The following is a 21,769-nucleotide window of genomic DNA, read 5'->3' as shown; positions in this document are numbered from 1 at the left end:
AAAACTATAACAATAATTTAGGTTAAAGAAATTAATTTAACTGGGAAATGCAAACATGAAATTTGAGTAAGCTTAGAACAGTTTAACAAGAATGTGAAACCAAATCTTACTTGGCAAAAAAGGATTGACTGTATCAGTGTTTTGATCCCCTGGAATTGTTATACAGTAGCCCACCTGAACCAAGTCCAGGTTGAAGTTACAGCCATATCAATGGTGTGGCTATCATCTCAATCCCCCTTCTCTGTATCTTTTTTTTTTCTATTACTGATCATAAAGTCATTGAGCAATTGAAATTCACTCCGTTGTTGTGAACTACACTCTCAACATATTGAAGTTTGTCCTTTTTGCTGTTTTCAAGTTTCACATTCCTTGATGTACATCTTATCAGTAAAACTCTTGCATGACTTTACTTTTCATGTTGCCTTCAGCTCTTATTATGGAAAGCCTCTGTCTTCTAACGCCTTTCACAACTTTGTACATTTTTCTTCAGTACCGTGTGTTAAAGTCTGCCTGAGTGTAAGGTACAATGCCTTTCTCTCAGTGCTGTTGCTGCTGTGTACATGATGTGCATCTGAATTAAATTAAGTTTAGACAATCTTCCTAACATTGTCAGAAATATACAAAAAGTGCCATATTCTCTTTGACATTTAAGTTTTTATATTACAATACAGGTACAGGTATGTACTGTAGTTAATGAAAGACCAACATATTAGCCCCGAGTTGGATTTAAATAATTCTGGAGAAATAAAGCCACATAAAATCTTACTTTTTTACTAATGTATTTTGTAATCTACATATTCCAGTGTTTGCTTTTTTAGTGCATGTAATTTGAAATTAGTTTAAAATATAGTAATTATATACACAGCTAACATTTATGGGATAAAACCGGAAGTTTTCTAATTAAGTTCCAATATAGGATAAATGAGTTTCAGGGATATGGGTTAGACACACAAGGATGTTCAATCATATCACTGGAAACTATGATAAAAAGTAAGATAAAACCTCCTCTTCAGATGGAGCGGGAGGCTAACTGTCAGTGGACTGATGAGAGAAGGACCACAGGAGAGTGGCAGGGCCTCACCCCTGCCAGCAAGGTGCATCAGTGTCTCCACTGTACCTACAACACCACTGATTCCAATAAACTCAAGAGACACACGTTGAAGCACACAGGAGAGAGGCCACACTCATGCCCTTATTGCTCTTATGGCACCACAAGAAAAGAACTTTTAAAAGAGCATATAAATATTCACACAGGAGAAAAACCATTTTCTTGCCCATTTTGTTCCTACACCGCTTCTCACAGGAATTATCTAAAGGATCATGTACGCAGGCACACTGGTGAAAAGCCTTACTCGTGTCCATTTTGTCGTTATCGTACTTCTCAGAAATCTAATTTGAATAGTCATCTGTTAATACATAAGTCATAAAGGAATTATTTATGATATATATTATACAGTGCCTATAAAGAGTACCATTATTATACACAGTAAAGGAAAATCCCCACAAAATATTTTCCCTTCTATAGGTCCATAAAAAAGTAGTCCACAACAGTTTATTCTCAGCATTTATATAACAGCTGTTTCTCATAATGTCTTTCATGTTCTGGCACCAATTTATTACTTGTTTACAATATGTTCTTTTTATGACTGTATGAGGGAAGAATATTGCTCACTAACCCCTCCCCCCCTGATAAACACAACATTAGAGGTAGAGAAAATATTAAAGAATACAGGAATGGTAATGTGTCTTGTTTTTACCAAAGCTGTCTTTAAACCTTACGATTTACATATAGTACTATTAAAGTGAGGATTGATAAGCAATTTCCCTCGGTCTCTCTTAGTGTTGGTGTGCAGAGCCTCTTTTTTTTATATATGGCATAGTGCACAGGGGATTGATTTTGGGAGGAAAATAAATCACAAGCATAGGAAGGGATAGAGATAGAAAATGCTAATTGATTGTAAATAAAGTAATACATCTGTCATGGTAAGTGGTAACAATTTAAGTCATGTGATGCTGTTAGATAAGTGGAAGAAGAAATCGCGAGGAGTTGGTACCGCATAGGGGTTAAGATGTTTTGTACGGTGGTTTAATATTTACGTCTTTGCGGATTTGAGTTTTAATTGATTTTATTGATGTATGGGTGGAGCTGTTATTATACTATAGCAGCAGTTATAGATGGTAAAAAAAAACATGTTTGAATATATCTGTTTTACTATGGTACTGTAGGTGATGCTTGTTTTGTGTGAACTGTACTGTATCATTTTTGACTTGTACAGCACACGCAGCACTTGGAGGCACAGGTCATCTCCTCTGTGTTACAAAAATAAGTTGTCAGCAAGATTTTAATTCACTATTAAATAATACAAGCATATTTATCATATACTGTACTCTGCTCTTTATGATTTATGCATATTTTTCTGCCAAGTGTTACCAAGTCATTCTTACACTGGTATAATAACTAGAGCATGTTGTATAATGCAGAGTAGACATGATCCTCTTAGGCAATATTTCTGTTGATGTTACATAATCTGTAATCATTGTCTAATAAACATAATATCATACTATAACAGTGCCCTGAGCTAGTGTATACACTTATCCTAATTCTGTTGTTGGTTTGGAAATGCAGTTTGACAAATTTCGTGGTTGAAGTAAAACAGTCTATACCGTACACACTTATGACACAGTTATGCAAGCTAGAGTTTAACATCGAATAAATCAACCTTTAGTGGTGTAGTTATATCGTGGTTGAGTCATAAACCATACATGTAAACACAACACAGTTTTACTTGTATATTATAAAACAGCTTTTGTAAGCCGTACTGTACTTTATCTCTCAAAACAAAATTCACTAGGTGATTTATCTTAACCTCCAGCCGACAATACTAACACTTCATGGTGTTTCCAGAACGATGGGTGGCTATTAATTGCCTTTTTGGGAGGGATGGTTATTGCTTGAATTGATAAAGCATCAAATATACCAGAAAAATATTTGTGTTAAAATTGTGCATCATGGGAATGAATTCAGAAATTATAATACCTGTAGATGACCCACAGGGAGATTACTGGAACCATGACGAGTTAAGTGAGAGATGAGATGTATGAAGAATGGTGTCTTTAGCTCGTGACTTTGTACTGTTTCTTGGTGTTGAGAGAAACTTGCTAATATGTAAGAGGAAACTGGTGGAATGAGAGAATCCTAAACCTATCTTACACTGTGCTGTACAGTACCTGAAATATAAAACAATCTTACAAAGAATTATGTCTGTGTGTGTGTGTGTGTGGTGGGGGGAGCACTTTCTATATCCTTCTAAAGTACCTGCCAGGTACAGTATACTGTATGTTGAATTTCATGGACTTTTTCCAGAGTATTTCTCAAGGAAAGAACTCAAGGTCACTTTATGGTGTTTATGTGTTATTCTGGATATGCATAAGTAGTTAGACACGTTAAATTTCAATTCTGAAAAAGGAGTTTTCAGCCCCAAAATCTTATAAGGGATAAGGCTTACCATTTCGACCATAATCTTGATACAGTATCACCAATTTTGTTCAAAATCGCAATATATGTACTGTACTGTACTCCTGAACATGCTGATTAAGGATCTGTCATTTACAGTTTTATATCTGTATAATTAGTTGTCCAAATTACATCTCAAAATTTTTAATTACTTGCCACCTATGGCGTATATTTATTGTAATTGAAGGGGGGGATGACTTCCAAGACTTGTAAATGAAGGGGATGACTTCCAAGACTTGTAAATGAAGTATATATATATATATATATATATATATATATATATATATATATATATATATATATATATATATATATATATATATATATATATATATATATATATATATATATATATATATATATATATATATATATATATATATATATATATATATATATATATATATATATATATTTCTATGAACATAAATACCACGGTACTGTATATAGTATTCTGTAACTAATAAACTAAATATGTCCCTTAAAAATGGTGGAATCAGCCAGTCAATGAAAACTCAGAATTTTAGAGTGGTCCCCTCAAATTCAGCTAGACACACATGCTTCAATAAGTGGAAAGTTTGAACTAAGCTTGGTAAATTGGAATTACAATGGTTTTATTAAGAATTACATTAATTTTAGGGAGGGATGATTACCCTATAGGAAATATTCCAATTCGATTCTTAGAGGGAGATGCATTCTCTCCACCCAACCCCCCCCCCTTCCCCCAGGAGTTACACCCTAACTGTAATGGTTAATTTTGCAAGGGCTAAACTTATTCTGATCTTTCTATTATCATAATAAGGAATAAATTTATTACATGCTCTTAATCTGATCATCACTAAGTTTTTATTCTTTAACATTGAGATGGGCATCTCCACAGGTGGTGCACGAGACAGACTGGGAGAGAAACACAAGAACAAGGAAAAATCTGAATGCCTGCAAGATGCACAAGTGCCCGTACTGTGACTACATCACAAACAAGACCACCAATTTAATGAGACACATTCATATTCATACTGGAGAAAAACCATTTTCCTGTCCTTATTGTCCTTTTCGAGCTTCACAGGAGAATAACATGAAGACTCACATTCGTACACATACTGGGGAAAAGCCTTATATGTGTTCATTGTGCCCTTATCGGTCTTCCCAAAAGTCAAATTTAAAAAATCATTTTCTAACTCACAAGCCAAAATCTCCCTATGATTATTCACAACAATAGTTTACATAGTTTTGCACTTTACACACAAGTGTTGAGTACTAGCATACTAGCCATTGTGTTTCTTTGGCAGTAAATATAATTTATACTTATTTATTTATTTATAACTTCTTCGTTAATTCATCATGAGAGATGGATACCACATCTTACCACTGCCTTTAATGAAAACTTTCCAATCATTGATAAGTACAGTACAGTTCCCTCTTCAGGTTTATCATAGTTCTTAAGAGCTTACATATAACAGGTGAGTACACACAGCATAAGTGTACTGTAAATATTTAAAACAAATCTCATTATATTTTTATTTCCTTTACTGTGCTTTGCATTAAGTTCTGTAGTTATGAATAAACTCAGCATAACTGGTAAAGATTTACACATGGTACAGTATCAATTTTTTTCTATTTTCTACATAAACACAGTACTGTACGGTATAGTAATAGATTAAAAATAAGGGTCGAAAGTTGTTTCAGGATGGACCAGATATATTGTTCTCAGTCAGTCTATCAGTTATGATTGGTATTCATAAAGATGTGTGACACAGTTAGTGATCATTGACTGCTCCCTGTATGTGTGGTGACATCTATACAAGGTCGTCTGCACATGTGTATGTCTGAATGCTTCCAGAGACAATTCCTAATTTTTTTTTACGTCTGTAAATACTGTAGTTTAATATAGAAACTGTCAACAAAGATTGTTCTTTTTATCTGTATGTGTGAAATAATACTACAGTACTGTTCATGTAGCAAATTTAAAGAAGGGGAATAAGGATGGGGTACCTGTATTATGTAATCTTTCATCCAAGGACCAAAGAGAAAACATTGAAACAAAAGTTAATCAAAGTATGTACACAAAGGTTTCCATGCAGGCTATCAGTAAAATATTAGCCTCACTTTGTTTAATTCATTTGATACCAGTAAGTCATAAAGCGGAAGTCATCAACTAATTCATTTTAAAAAGTATTGGTTGTTTTACTAACCTTTTGTTCTAGTTATCTGTTGGACTACCTGTTAAACGAGAGAAACATTTTGAACTGACACATAATTGTTGTTTTAGAATGCTGTTATGGGTATTGGGTAGTCTGCCTTCCAAAAATATGGAAGTGCATAAAGAAAATACCGAAACTACCTTGCATTGTAAAGTCAGCATTGGGACTGTTAATTGAATTTTCAATAATTTATATCTTCAAGCTCAGTTTTTGCTGCATCCTCCACATGAAAACAAAGACCCAGAACAGGCTGGATGTGTCTTCTGACTTCCACCAAGAGCCAGATAGGGTGGCTGGCCACAGCAATGCAACTCTGCCCATCTCATTGATTAATTATTATTATGTTATTTTTTATTGTGAAACCAGGGCTGAGTGAACAATAAAACTTCGTTTTTTTAACTATAAATATGCTTCCATCAGTCATATGATTGCATTTAATGATTCAAGAAGCTATTTTGGAATCAGGTGACATGGGAGTCATCATGAACTTAGTCATGTGATAAAGCGGTAATTACTCGACAAAGTTTGGGAACCATTGGAGTCTTAAGATATATTAAACGTTGGTTTTGCCTTTACATCAAGGAGTCAATATACACAGAACTTTTTACCCACAATATTGTCATCCTACTGAGCAGATAACGAGTGAACAGAACATTATCTTTTGTGTATCACAAAGGAATTGTACAGTATAAAACTTGATTATAGACAGGTCTTGAATCCTTTCTTTTATTTTCATAATGTTATACAATTATTATGTGTGTGGCAGTTTTCATACAAACTATTCAGTGAAGGTGAAGCATTGTTTAAGTTATGCAGGAGTCCAGTAAGTTTCAGGATATATTTAGAACTTAATGTAAGAATTTCCTTTACTTAATAATAAAACTACACAAAAGAGATTTTATTATTTCATAAGTTATTATGACACCCTTCAGTAAATTGGGCATCCTCTACAGGTGAGACTGGACTACGAAGATCAGAGAATTGGTGGACGAGGATCTTCATTTCAGGAATATGACCCTGACCCATCTACGAGTCAACAACAATGTTCCTTCACCTCCAACTCTGCTGATAATAAAGATCCTAAAAATCAAATTCATATGAAACCTGGATGGAAACCATTTGTTTGCTCTCACTGTTCGTACTGTGCTGCCACTAAAGACTATTTGAAAATCCACCTCCGTACTCATACAGGAGAGAAACCCTTTTCCTGCCCACACTGTCCTCTCCGTTTCTCTCAGAAAAATAACTTAAACAGGCATGTTCGCATTCATACAGGAGAAAAACCATATGCATGTAACATTTGTCAATATAGGTCATCACAGAAGAATAATCTGAAAAGTCATTTATTAACTCACAAGTCTCAGGGATACATGGAAAATCCAGTGTAAATTGTAATTGTTTTAAAGTATTTTTTCGTATATAAAATACTGTACAATGATTCTTTTTTACATTAATCACAATATCATACCGGGTACTCATTTTATTACTCATAAAGCCTTATACTCATTCAGAGTTTTGACTAATTCCAGTTCCTTTAGTTTCTGATAGAGTATTCTGTATGTTTTCAAATCAATAGATATTTCTCATACTATATATTTGTACTGAATATTGTTAGTCATTTACCCCTTAGGCCCCGGGTGATGTTTCAGAATGTCCGCCTATTCCCGCCAATTTTTTATTTATTTTTGGAAAAGTTTATTTTTTCTCGATTTATTCCCACGCAGGGGGGTGGGGGGTACTGCCAGCAGCACCCTAACCTGGGGCTTAAGGGTTAATTGATTCATGTAGTAGTGAAAAGTCATAAGTGCGACCTATAAAAATAGATAACCTAAATATACAACTCTGTATTTGATGTAGTATAAAGTTGTAGCAGATCAATAAGTATACAGGAGCTTCTTTATGATAAGACATGACCATTAGGTACATTATAAAATTATCTAAAAAAATACAAAAGTCAGATTCATAAGGTTAATACCTGTGTACAAGGTACTGTAATATGAACCCCAATTTTCCTAAACCCTCATCAAGAACTACAAACTGTCTCAAAAAACTCATTATACACACTGCCTTACAGATTTTTATTATGATTGTGTGAATGATTCTATTACAACAATTAACACTGTCTTCACGTGCTGATGTGTGAAGTCTCCCACAACGTCATGGGAGGCTTTGCACTTCAACAAGGAAGAGAAATGTGTATAATTTTTTGGAGACACCCTGTACAGTATGAGTATATTAACCTTCACTCAATAGGAAATTTGAATATGACAGGTACAGTATATTAAAACTCTTTGTTGTAATAGTAATTAGTGTATGGTACTTCCTGCACACACACACACGCACAGAAAACATATCAATACTATACAGTATAGCATTTTTATTGTCAATTAGTTCACTATACTGTATGTAATTACATGTTGTGTTGTATTGCATTTATTGAAGAATTGTATATTTGATCTTTATAAATATTGACTACAATGTATAATTCATGTACAGTAGAGATGTAAGGGTGTGTGCATTAGTCTCCTGTGCTTGTGTTTGTTATGTTAATTATAGAAATTAGTCACTGTGACTGATTTAAAAAGGAGGATCAGGTAACTAACTCAGGTAAAGTAATACCAACTCAGTAAACACTCAATATATTATTTCAATAAAATGGAATTTTAGTGTGTTTGTTCTTCATTACACTCTCAATAAAGTTTAGAACTTAAATAAAACTGGAATGAAGAAGAATCAAGATGATCACTTTCTGTCTCACACCGGATTACGGTCACACCCCGAGTACTGTACAACACAATAAATGTAGAGTTGTATTGGCTTGTACGATAACCAGAGACACTGCAAGCTTGCAGCTCTTTTTATAAAATGGAAAGTTTATTAACATGATACTGTACTCTAAGAATACTATTGAAAATTTTATTTGTTATACTGTAGTAGCAATCCTGGGGATACAGTACATACTGTATTTCCATAAAATAAAGCACATGAAAATAATGATAGGTATGTGTGAGAGATATTCAACACAGATACAGTACCTGTAACATCAAATGATTAAGGATTTAAACACATTCCATGAGTGAACAGCGACCATCACAGCTACATAATGTCTTTCTTGTAATACTGTTCTAATTGTAGTCCTATGAATAATGATCATGAAAGGTTGGGAGAAGAGACAGAAGGTATAAGTCAAAACAGGGAAACTGCAATGATAAAATCTACCCTCTGAAGGAAGGGTTGTGTTGATGGTCTGCCCAGTCTGTCAGGTCCAACTTTGGTGTTTAGCGTGTTGGGAAAACTAATTAACAATCTGCATAATCTTATAATAATACAACTTTGGAAAATGACGACCATTACAGTTTACCTTAAGTAGAAATCAGTGTTTACTAAATCACGTACTGAATATTATGATTGCATTCAATTATACAGTACAGTATTAACAAGCCATTTAGTTTGATTAGATTCATTAAGATAATTTTAGATATACAGGGTGTCTCAGGAAATAATATACACATTACCTTACATATTTTTGTGGAGATTCACATGAATGTTTGTACTGGGTATTACAACAACATTGTCCTCACTTGTAGGAGACCTGACACATCAACAAGCTAAGACAATGTTGCTACTGTAATACAAGCATTCATGCTATCTCTGTGAAAGTCTGTAAAGCAGTGTGTTCAAATTTTTCTGAGACACCCTACTGTATATATAAGAGGCTCAGAAGTCATGCAACAAAATCTGTAAAAGACAATCCAGGTTTGTTATGTGTCTTCTGGGCCCCCCTTTATGATATGTATTTTATGGTGTTTGGCATGTAATGAGCGTAAGTAAGACGCATGTCCCCTACAGGTGGGGCTGGAGAGAGCTAGTGAGCAGGCAGCCATGTTCACCGTGAAGGGCCTCATCGCCGCCAACAGCAAGATCCACCGTTGTCCCTACTGCAACTACTCCTCCATTAAAACCACCAATCTTGTTAGACACATCCACACTCACACAGGAGAAAAACCCTTTGCCTGTCCACACTGTCCCTTTCGAGCAACCCAAGAAGATAATTTAAAGAGGCACGTACGCACTCACACGGGAGAGAAGCCCTATGCATGTTCTCTCTGTCCGTACAGATCCAGACAGCAAAGTAGTCTGAAGAGGCATGTTTGGACACACCATAATTAAGGTAACTAAAAAAAAAATATTAGTTTCATTTTTCCTTTTTTCTCAGTTATAATATTTCTCTTACTTTACATAGCTGCTAAATGATACTTTACATTCACCAGTGGTTACCAAGACACTGTGTACAACATTTCAGGAAAGACCTTAACTCCTCTAAATTATCACTTATCCTGAGACAGTAGATGGATACTTGATAATGAATTACTCAGTATTCCATCTATCAAAGAATATCTCGGTGCACTTGCTTCTCGTTCTCTAATACATCTTCATTTCTGGCGGGTTCTTTTACATCACTAACTTATCTTCTATCCCCTTTACATTAAAAAAAAAGACTACCCGGTATGTCCTAAACACACACACACACACACACACACATAAACAGTACAGTACGTATACATAAAACACAGAATTCATATTAATTTTTCCTTAAGATATTGTGAATCAGTGTGGAAGCCAAGGATAGTTTGTATTCAGTTAATACCAGTTGCTTCAAATTGTATTAGCTGAATACAAGCAAGATACAGTCAAGTACAGTATGTGTGGGTATTTCTAGTTGTTGTATAAAATCTTTCCCGTTACTTTTTCTTGTCTTGCGCTGTTTTCCTTGACCATTTCCCTCCTTTCATTGAAGTTTCTGAACCATTTGATCCATTCCACACAAAAAGGGTAGAAATCTGAAGGTAACAGACACATTATTTTGGTATACGTATAAACATTCGGCAGATATCCACAGACGTCCGCACTCAGGTATATCATATTCTCTTCTCATATTAATTACCATGATTTAACTCAACAATTTGTGAACATGTTAATGTGTTCTACCAGTGAGTCTTGGATTAGTTTCACATGTCAAAATATTTAATTATTTTAAAATCATATTATTTAAAGAAACTTTCCCATTCTGTGGCAATACCAGCTACTTTTATGTTTACTAATATGTACTATGAACAGTTATAATCGTGAGTTATGTAATGCTGCAAATAATATAGTGTACACTGGTGTCTTAAAATGACTTGCAGGAACTTTATTCTTTGCAGATTTGGTATAGAAGTAGTACTGTGGTGTTTACCATGAAAGGATATATTCCTTCATGCACTTAACACAAGCTGGTGTCTTACAATCATGTGTTTCTGTAACTTGAAAAAATGGGTTCCCTGTACTGTATCTGATAAGTGATGTCAGAAGTTCTTTGTAACATATGTTTTTGTAAGGTTTACTTGCACCTTGAAGCACTGAACTATTATGTGTTAAATTGGTAATAATCACACATTGACTCTTGTTAGTTAATTAAAGGAATATACTGGGTTTTTTATTCGTCAGCAGTTATTTTGTGATTCTGTTGTCCATCCAGGCTAGCAGGTAGGCAGGTCCACATCCTTCAATATATTTCAAGAATTTACTTGAAAAACTAAAATTTGATGTATGTGTTCCCTGTGTACAGGACTGAACTCAATTTATTTTGGGGGAAAAATGAAAGGTTAAGTTACTGAATACAGTACAGTACATGTACAGTATATGTTTTTCATATATACACAGGATGAACTTACCAGTAGTTAATTTTTTGTTAAATACTGACCCTTAAGCCTGATCTGTACACAAACCTATCTGGCAGAATGGGGAACTCATTTCACCAACCACTGATACAGTTTTAAATTATTACAGTTCCTTGTGTACATATATACAGTAGTGTTGCTGTAGTTCCCATATTATAAGAACTACATGAAAGGATTCATCTGCCATATATCAATGAACTGTACCTGCATTTATGTACAAAAGTTTCATGTATGCTGATATGTGTCTATCATTATCCTAACTTCAGGAATATGTTTATGGATCATCAGTTAATAATACTTGTTAATAATACAGTACAGTATTGCCTTCTTGTTTTTCTGCTCCACTGATGGATGAAGTCACCAACTGTAGGTGGATATTTATTCTTAACTCCAAACTGAATTATTTCCTAAAATATGTACCTGTTTCAAAACTTCGTTGAAGGATGTTTAAGTTATCAACTGACACAATAAGTAAATTATAAGTTCTCAAGAGAGGCTAGTTGTGTTATAGGATGCATAGTACTTTACTGGTGATATTGTCTATGTTTAGGTAGCTTTAAAGCTGATAATAAACATGTTATTCTTGAGAGTGAGTAAGCTGGGCGTCCCCTACAGGTGGTGATGGATGGCTGCTATGGGGGAAGACCACACAAGACCTTAAGACTAGCAGAGATTCCCGGCAGTACACCCGGCGTGACCAAAACCATAAGTCTAGCTGAGGCCCAGAGCACTGGGTACACCCCGGACCCTCCTGGCATCATCTTCATCCCCAAGATCCACTACTGTCCCTACTGTGCCTTCACTACCACCATCACCCTTAAGCTTACTGAACACCTGCGTATCCATGCGTTGAAAAAACCCTTCCCCTGCCCTCACTGTCCCTTCCAGGCCGTACAGGTGGAGAGTATCCGGGCCCACATCCGCACACACACTGGGGAGAAACCTTTTGCCTGTGCCCACTGCCCCTACCGCTCCACCCAAAAGGGGAACATGAAGCGACACGTCCTCAAACACCACGCTAGTAATTTTTAACAACTGTAACTTATTCATTTCTCCAGCTGCCAACGTAACAGCTCCCAGTACAATGCTTAGGTTTGAAGTTTCTCTCTACAATATGTTCATTAAAAGTTTTCAAAGTTTATACTGTATCTTAATAATGTCTTGACTCACAACTGAATGACTTATGTACAGTTTTACCAATATCAGCTATTGGGTCACATGAAGAAGAGAAACCCTAGCTTAGGTTTGTTAATCTTTAGGTGAAAATAAGCTGGGGTGCCTAAACTTAAGGTGATCCCAATTATCTTATCAATCACATTAACTTAAATAATTGATTTAACTTCTCTAGTTGATTTGGTTTGAGTCAGTGACGTAGTTGAGATCATTAATAATTTTAACCTTTATGCATCATCTGAAGATTAGCCACCAGATAATTTCAGGCTGGTTAAGCTGACCTAACCTGTCAGTCTCTCTAAAAAATAATGGCCTTTTATTCCTTATTGCCTTTTGGGGGGAAACAGTTTAGCCTTTTTGGTTGGTGAGATCTATATATCTGTACTCATACAAAAGGTCAAGGACTCTACACTATTCTGCAGTCATTGGAGTTCAAAATTTGCCTTTCTTGTTGCTAAAAAATTCATGGAACTTATCCATCCACTCACTACCAAACTTCAGCATAACAAATTTAAATTCATTTCAGGCAATAAAAACCTAAACACAACAATTGAGCAAATAAAAGATATTTGTATTGATGTGAAAGTTTACTTAAGAGAATGATTCACTGAAGCCTCCCATCTTGTCAAGAGTGTTGGACTGCTGGTGGAATAGTATCAAAACCAAGCATAAGTGGGTGACAGGTTAGTCCCAACAATGCTCATCTGAAATGCCAGAGAATCATTACCTTAATAATCTAGATATTCCCTTCTTTGAACATCTTTTAAATTAGATGAAAATCCAGTTTGTTGCAGTCAAGAACATGTGTTGTGTTCTTCCAAACTATTCCAAAGCTAGTCAAAGCAAATGATAACCTCGGCACTCTTTGTGAAAAGTTGCTATTTTAGACAAATCACCTGCCCTCACCTCCCTCCCTTTCAGAGGATTTAAGTTACTGGAAATCTCTGAATGTCTCAGACATTGTGATAAATAAGTACAGGTATTTCCACATTTCTATGAGCTACTGTATTGGTTGTGTGTCTCCAGTAGGTTCTCTTTGGCTAAACACACTCTCTGCTGAACTAAGGTACATTAAGAACTACCTGAGAAACAGGATGACAGTGGACATGTTAACTGGCCTGGGATTGATACTTATGTATCATGACATTGTAATGGATTAACATGTTATTGTTGACATGTTTGTCTCCAAAAAACAACAGAAGGTTCTTCACAAAACAAATCCTATTTGAATAATGTGTATGCCTCTGAAAAGATTTTGTTTTTGTAAATAGCTCATGGTTGTTATATTTCATTCAAATTCTATTATGAATCTATCCATATACATTATACTTCCAAATTTGTATTTGCAATGGTTTTTAGCATTACCGGGTATCTTTTTTGTAACTGTTTGAAAAATTTTCTGTGATAACCATTGTACCCAAATTAGATTTTCACTTTGTGTTATCGTAAAATGATACTGATCTAATAAAACAATACAGTTGATTTTACACTTCCTCATTGTTGAATTCTTATAAGAAATTTTTGTGGTACTGTACCTTTTTTTATTTTAGGGGGGTGCCCATTTTTCTCTGGACCCTCTCTTTTTTAAATGCCTAGAACCACCCTTGAGCAAAAAATATACGGTATTCACATTGACTTCAGTCACCTTGCGAGGTGAACATGGTACACTAAATATTAAACACTTTAGATTGTTGTTAAGAATAGACCAATTACCTCCACATTCCCAGTGTAAAGAGCTTTATCAAATGTACTTTGCTTTATAACATTATTATCAATTTATTTACCACAAAATACTGTACTTGGGTACTTTCCTATAAACAAATGTAATAGTACTGTACTGTACAGTATAGTATACTGTGCATGTAGTATATGGAATGGACTTAATAAAAGCTGTCAGTACAGTACCAGTGTATTCTGTATAATTGTGTATATTATTTACCTACAGTATTTACCGTTATTTCTTCCCTATTGCTGGATACTATCATTACACCTACCCACGAGCCTCCTATCGTCACGCTACCAATGGTGATATATAAGAGTAAAAGGAAGTGTTACTGGTACACAGGCCCTCATGAAGGGTGGCAGTAGCAGCCCTCATAAATGGTGGCAGCTCAAGCCCTCATAAATGGTGGCAGCTCAAGCCCTCATAAATGGTGGCAGCGGTGGGATGTAATGAACATAGTATCGAGTTGGGAGAAATAACGGTAAATACTGTAGGTAAATAATATACACAATTATACAAATACAAAGTTTATTTAAACATGAATATGAAATTAGAAGAAAAATTGGTTTGTACTAACAGACGAAATCTATTACTAGGCCCTCAGGCACAACATACTCACACCATTACTGGGTGGACATATTCAATACCCTTCCAACCCTACTGGGTGGACATACTCAATAGCACAACTAGGATAGTCACTTAGCACCATACATATTAGAGCAACTGCCACTACAACACTCAGTCGTCAGGAGTGATACTCAAGCAACAGCCATGGGGTCCAGCCACCATGGAGTACTATCCGACGAACTCTGGAGATCCCAGTGGGTTAATTCCACCACACAAATATAGCCCTACTGAGGTAGACATTCATCCACCAATGATGGGGGCTGGTAGTGGTGTGTGGCTTGGTGGTCCAGGGTCACCTCGTGGACCGAGCGTTAGGGCCAGACGAGCCAGCTATGGGGGCTATAGGTGGTCTGAAGTGTCTGACGGCCGGGTCTCACGAAGGTAACTGATCCTACTGGACCTCGGACATGTCCCCAGACATAGTGGATACAACATCCACCCTACAGACACGGCCTAGGCTGCGTTAGGGACCTGTATGGATGAAGGGACGGGCACTTACTAACCGGTGACAACAACAACACGTTTCAGGGGACGTTAAAGACGTAAATATGACTTTACTCAGAGCATATCAACTACGTTACTGTAACACTTGCACAATCAACTATCAATTGGGTCAAATCACTTAAAGAAGGGCAAATTACAACACAGCGTGGAATGGCATACCTGTATGGATGAAGGGACGGGCACTTACTAACGGTTAAAATGCCCGCGTGCCCTCACTCAAACTAGGCCAGGGAGTCCAGCTACTCCTATTCCAATGAATTAATTTACGGTACCCTCTGACGTTGAAATTGAGACTATGAACTCATTTTCATTCTCTACTATTATCTTCACTAACAATGCTCTGACTCAGCTATCGAAAGCAAAATTAAATTGATTACAAAGGAATGGATGGCAACAGGTCCCAGCATACAGCGTCTGCTCCCATAGACAAAGGCGGGGGAAACAGAGAAAACGGGGGACGTTTCCACTGGGGGACTCGGAAGGTTTTGTGGACGTTTGAGCGTAATATGAATCCTTAAGGTTTTCAGGTTAGCTCTTATCATGACCATTACACCAGGGGCAGCTGTGATGTTACACAACATATAACTAACATAACCTGATCCATTCTAACTTAAGTAAGGTTGAGTATACTTAGTTTGGATGTCAACGGATGTTATAGCATCATAATCTTCCACGTACAGGTACCTACATAAACACAGTCTGCTAGAATTCTCTTGAAATGTGATGTCCTTTAACCAGTCCTTCTGGCCCTGTGATTTGCCTCTAGTCCCAATTGTACTTGTGTGTATCGTAGCTACAGAAGTGTTGTTGGATAATGATAAACATATTGATTATACCATAAAACCATGCCACTACAGGCAGAAGTTTGTCCGGCACAGCTTCCATGACAAAAGTAATTCTGGGTTGGAAGGGAACCAGGTGGTATTAGTGCTAATGTTGGCACTGTTTTTCTGGTTCAGACCTTTCCTCAAGTCTCTTGTAGATATATTCTGTATTGTCAAATTAATAAGCCTTGTGCTGAGGCTCAGCGCTTCTCGCTATCTCAGGTCCTGCCCAGGTTGTTCATATTTTTATTTTAAAGGTGGCTCTTTTTTTTTCTTTTTTTTTACAACTGTGACTTTATTAAATTTCTTTGAATTACAGATGTTTCATAATACTATAAATGTCTTTACTTTTTTTTTTAAGGGATTTTATTTATTTTTTTATTTGAAACAGATTTTTACTTTAAGGGATATTGCATCTAGAATTTTGAATTGAAAAGTTCTTGATTATAATGGTATAGTTTGTCCATTACTGTACTTGTACTGTTCTGTTATATTTTATCACATAATTACATTGTCTGTTTTAGTTTTCTATAATATACTCATACTTTGCTTAGCGCTGCCCCTTAGAATACTGATTCATTTTAGCTTTCATTGTACTGGAGAAAGCTTTACCAAAAAAACTAAGAAAATTAAGAAAATCCAAAAAGCACTTCATAACTTATACGTGAGAACACACACTGCTTGTCAAGGTAATGCAACACTGCTGTCTTCCTCACACTCTCTCAGCCAATTTCAAGGCTTTCTGTCTGCATGTAGCTGGTTAAGGAAACAGATAAGCACTTGATTAGGGACTTCAGGAAGACCTAAAATATCAAGAAGTCCAGCTGGCCAACCAAATAGAACCAAAGGAAATTTACATCAACAATGTGGAAGAGCTACTGCAGTACAAGTATAGTCTCTCAGGAAGGAGCTGGAACAACAGCATACTGCTCAGGAGGCCAATGACACTGCTGCAGAAGGGGCTTCACCTGAAATTAACCTCACCACAATACTTTTGACTGACAGTATCACTAAGATCACAGAGGTCATGGAAGTGTTCTTTGAAAATGACCTAAAATGAGGGTAAAGCAGTACGGTATGGTGGAGAGTTTCCGGCCAAGGCAGTCAACTCTTAGTTTCTTCTAGTCCCGCAGGAGGATGAGCCACACCCCGGCCTATCTTCCCAGCAGTAGCTCCTCCTACCTCAACTCCCACTGCTGCTGATGTAGGACTAGAATGCATTGAGGAATATTTGTTAATTGTATGTTTATCACCTGTATTATTGTAAGCACCATTACCATTACCAACAATGAAATCCTCATACACTGTACAGTATTGACCATATGAAGGAAATAATTCTGGAATACATCTCCATATGTACATTAATACAGTACAGTACTGTACAGGTATAATGACCCCTTCTGTGCTGATTTGATAAGCACTCACTTCCCCAGGAATGCATCTAAGTGCTAAACAAAGTATTGGTGTATTGATATCATATACAGAGTACAATATTGTACTGTATATTGTACAGTGCAGTATTTGCATTTTGTAATTACAGTTTTTCTATCACAGTATTTCATTGTGTCTCATTTTACAATACGTATAAGTTTTCTGGTACAATGATTCTCAGGTACTGTAATTGGTTTCTTTAGTTACACCATTCCCGGATGTTATCGTTAAGGAAGCTGTTTGAATAATGTTATTTATATTTCTGTCATACTCTAGAGGCTGTTTCTTGAAATATTAAATGTATTATTCTAGTCTGTTATAGTTTTAAACATGTATTATATACTGTACCAGAGGCTGCATCTGCTGGTACTGTACACCATAGTATTATTATATATCCTCATCCTTCTGCTGTATTAGTATTATTTTCATTCTTTATGTCTCAAATTAATTTTCATTGTCAGGGATACAATATTTATTTAATTCCGTTTCATCCCTTTCCTTATTGTATTTATATTGCATACTTAATCATCATATCATATTACAATAATATGTAAAGTTTACGAGAGATTTTGTTCAATGTTCACATAAATTTTGCATTAACTTTGATTTTATTAAAAACTAATAGCTCATCAGTGTTTTATGATGATGAAATAATTTTAAATTTATACATGACTGCAATATGCTTGTTGTATCACAGCTAATTCAAAGAAAAAATTAATGTCTTTCCCAGTTGACACTCTACACCATTTCAGTGCTGAGACGAGTGTTGTGCTTCTCATGAGATTAACATGAGAATTACAAAACTATATAATTACATATAGACTGTAAAACATATTATTGTTTCATCAAAAGACAAATCTCATACAGGAAAAGTACTGTATTGTACACTGTATTAACTTTAATTATTTTCAATTCACAGTTTCCAAGGAGACTTTTTGCTCTATGAACAGGTTAACGAGGTACAGAACAGCATATACTGTATAAACCAAGACAAGCAATTTATCATTAGGTATTTCTTAGAGCTCTCGGCCAGTAACCCTTGAGATGAGTGTTGTCATTCATATACCAGAACCTGATAGTTAAACAGGTTCTTTCATAACCAAACACGTGAGCATCATCGTTAGTTGTAATAGTCAACGCTGCTTCACACATAATAAAAGGAAACTAAACATTGTATGATGGTTTGATTACAGTATTTATTCTCCTCCTAGCTGACCTATTGCCATCAAGATAGTCATAGGTCTGAGAACACATTTGTTATTGGTGGTGGAAGAGGGGGTATCGGGCACACATCTTCAATACAATACTTAGATTTTTGTTTGTTTATGTTGGAGAGGCACTGACTGCAGAAACAATATGCAGGGAGGGAAGGAAAGGAAGGGACAAGTGATGTGACCCCAGTTCTGATATTTTCTAAAGATAACAACAGCTTTCATCACCAATGCCATCACCATCTACATCATCAGTCTGTCTATTGCCATTACCTATAATACTGTCCCCTTTAGTTGACAACACTACACCTTTACTGTACTGCCATCACCACACAAACACCAGACATCACCATGACTGTCACCACCCACAATGGTCATCACTACTACCATGACCATCACTAATGTCATTATCACCACCATAGCTTAAGTTCTGTACCATGCAACTTCACCAAACATTACAGTGTCTAGCAAGAACACTGTTTATTTAAAAGAATATTTTGTAAACCCAACAGAGAGAGAAAAAGTTATTCTACAACAGTGGGACAATTTACATTATAATACCATGGGTTACCAAAGACTGTCACATACCTAATAAATACTACTGTACCTGTCATATTGTACCACTTTTGTTTGGTCGAATCCCAACCCAATTGCCATTTACCTTACCTACCCAGTACTCCCACATACTGTACTAGCGATACTATTTAGGTTATATTTACAATCAGGTTAGAAACTACTACATCCACGTCTTTATAAATTCTTTGATGCAGAAGTTTAACCCTTTGAGTTTGGCTATTCAACAGGGTGATGGTTTAACCTCTACAGTACAGTTTAAACAAAAAGTTCAATGCACATTGTTCAAAGAATTGAATAGCAATCAATTTCTTTGTTAAATAATTATCTGAAAGGGTTAAACCAACATCAATGGGTGAAATCATCATTAAAGGATTAAACCATCACCATTAAAGGGTTAATCATCAAGACTATGGCTGATATTTAGCGTAGGTCTGGAAATATGATAAAATTAAAACACTATAAGTTGTAATGGGCCGAGTTGTCATAATAATTACACTAGATTAACCTCTGATAATGTAGACTTACCATGGTTAGTTTTTTTATTTATAGAAATTGTTTTTATAAATCAAACCATATCAATAATATTTAGGCCTCAGTACATACAGTAATATGTATCTGGCCTTTCCTGAAGCTTGAAAATAACCTTGACCTACTGACCTAAAAATCAATACAGTACTACCGTAATTATCTTCCTCGGGTGATCCGATACCTCACAGAAACTGAAGAGTGGTAGACGGCAACAATATTGTACAGTACACTGACAGACAAAGCTGACACTACTATATGCCAAACTGAGATATCATAGGTAACATGACCTACATGATAGATACGTCCCCCGGAGGCATTCTCGGATGACCATTATTTTGTGGCGAGACAGCGAGGTGTGTGATGTACTGAGGAGGAATTCTACGTAATATTGTAAAATATTAATATGTTGTGTAGTGGAGCCCTCAGGCAAACAGGGGGTAAAGGAATGTCAATATCCTGTCATCAAGCCGGAACTCGCTCTCCCCGTCCGTTGTTGAGAGAACAATACAGGAAACCCATGTTTCAATACTGAACTTTATTGGCAGATAACAAGAGAAGGAAATAAGATTGAGAGCCGAAACAAAATATCCCGGAAATTGAGAATATCTGACACTGACAAAGAAAAGCCACAGTATACTTAGTTAAGATGGAAGACATATGACAGTATACAACTTAAAAGTCCGACGGTAACTGTGATTCAATTTTAAACATAAAGAACATGTATTAATCCACGAAGAGTTGCCACATCATCATTGCCCTGTGGTTAACCAATACAGACGCGGGAGGAATTTATTTGATGAGTGTTGATACAAATACAAAACGGTATTATGAAAATGTTGTCCTAGCATATACTGTAAGTGACACAGCAGTAACATTTATATATAGTCATTTACACACTATTGGAGTTGACCTGCTCTTACACTGATATTGTGGGGTATGGATTGGTTGCAAGCGTTGAGTAGAGAGAGCTGATTGGTGAGGATGCTCAGAGGAGGACAGCTGTGGGTCGCCATGCTCGCCGGCGGGAGCGAGGACCGCCAGGCAGCGGCGGAGGAGGTGTAGGTGTTGCTGGCTGGTTGGTGTAGGTAGAAAGAGAGAGATCTCCACGAGGTCAGGTCTTTTATAGCGGAGGTAGGCGTGGGTAGATAGTTGACCCCCGCTCCGTGGGCGGCGCTGGTTGACCTAGACCACGAGGCACACACTGTGGATTTCGCGGGGTCGGCTATGCAGCAACAAACAGCATTTGTAGAGGAGAAATCCACTACAATTTAACCAAATGACCCTCTTCCAGAACTTAAGAGCACCTTTAAATAGACACACAAAAAGGAAATGTATCTAAAACCTACAATACCGAGTCATGTACAATACAAGTTACAATGGAATCAACCTGAGTTCTCTCTCGCCAGATGAGCAGCACTGCTGTGGGCATGGACACGTGGCTGCCTCTCACCACCCAGCACACTCCTCCACACCGTGGTCTCACGTGCATCTACTGCCCCTACACCACCACCATCAGGACCAACTACTTCAAACACATCAGAAAACACACAGGAGAGAAGCCATTTTCGTGTCCCCAGTGTGACTACTCCTCTACCCAGAAGAGTAATCTCAACAGGCACATGTTCCGTTGCATTGCTAAATCCAATGGAGATATTATGTAGTCCAGGATCCGGGGTTTCTATCTCTGTTAAACTTTTATAGTTATAGTTAAGGGAAAGAATTAACATACAAAGCTTT

The 21,769-nt window shown here is 36.4% G+C and overlaps 2 protein-coding genes across 5 annotated transcripts in view; both read left to right on the top strand.

The window, feature by feature from the left end:
• The window catches only part of LOC121873873 (zinc finger and BTB domain-containing protein 17-like), a 101,155-nt gene extending 91,255 nt beyond the window's left edge, over positions 1–9,900 (top strand). Inside the window, exon 6 of one of the 4 annotated variants that reach the window (XM_042377742.1) lies at positions 9,565–9,900. In XM_042377742.1, coding sequence (XP_042233676.1) covers positions 9,565–9,885 — 321 coding nt within the window. In that variant the 3' untranslated portion in view covers positions 9,886–9,900. Of the gene's footprint in view, positions 1–1,013; positions 2,534–4,394; positions 4,760–6,668; positions 8,385–9,564 lie in introns of those variants that run through there. The other 3 variants (XM_042377713.1, XM_042377739.1, XM_042377729.1) reach the window with 3 other exon arrangements.
• Positions 9,901–12,056: 2,156 nt separating this feature from the next.
• LOC121873985 (zinc finger protein 513-like) lies at positions 12,057–12,467 on the top strand. The gene has a single exon (XM_042377866.1). The coding sequence runs from the start codon at positions 12,057–12,059 to the stop codon at positions 12,465–12,467; it is 411 nt and encodes a 136-aa protein (XP_042233800.1).
• Positions 12,468–21,769: the final 9,302 nt, after the last annotated feature.

Source organism: Homarus americanus, unplaced genomic scaffold, assembly GCF_018991925.1.
Source record: "Homarus americanus isolate GMGI-L3 unplaced genomic scaffold, GMGI_Hamer_2.0 scaffold25827, whole genome shotgun sequence".
NCBI classification, from domain to species: domain Eukaryota; kingdom Metazoa; phylum Arthropoda; class Malacostraca; order Decapoda; family Nephropidae; genus Homarus; species Homarus americanus.
The sequence above is the reverse complement of the archived record's forward strand: the minus strand, read 5'-3'. Positions and strand labels throughout refer to the sequence as shown.

Coding starts and splice junctions, on each gene's coding strand:
- LOC121873985 (XM_042377866.1), top strand. CDS start 12,057: ATGGATGGCTGCTATGGGGGAAGACCACACAAGACCTTAAGACTAGCA.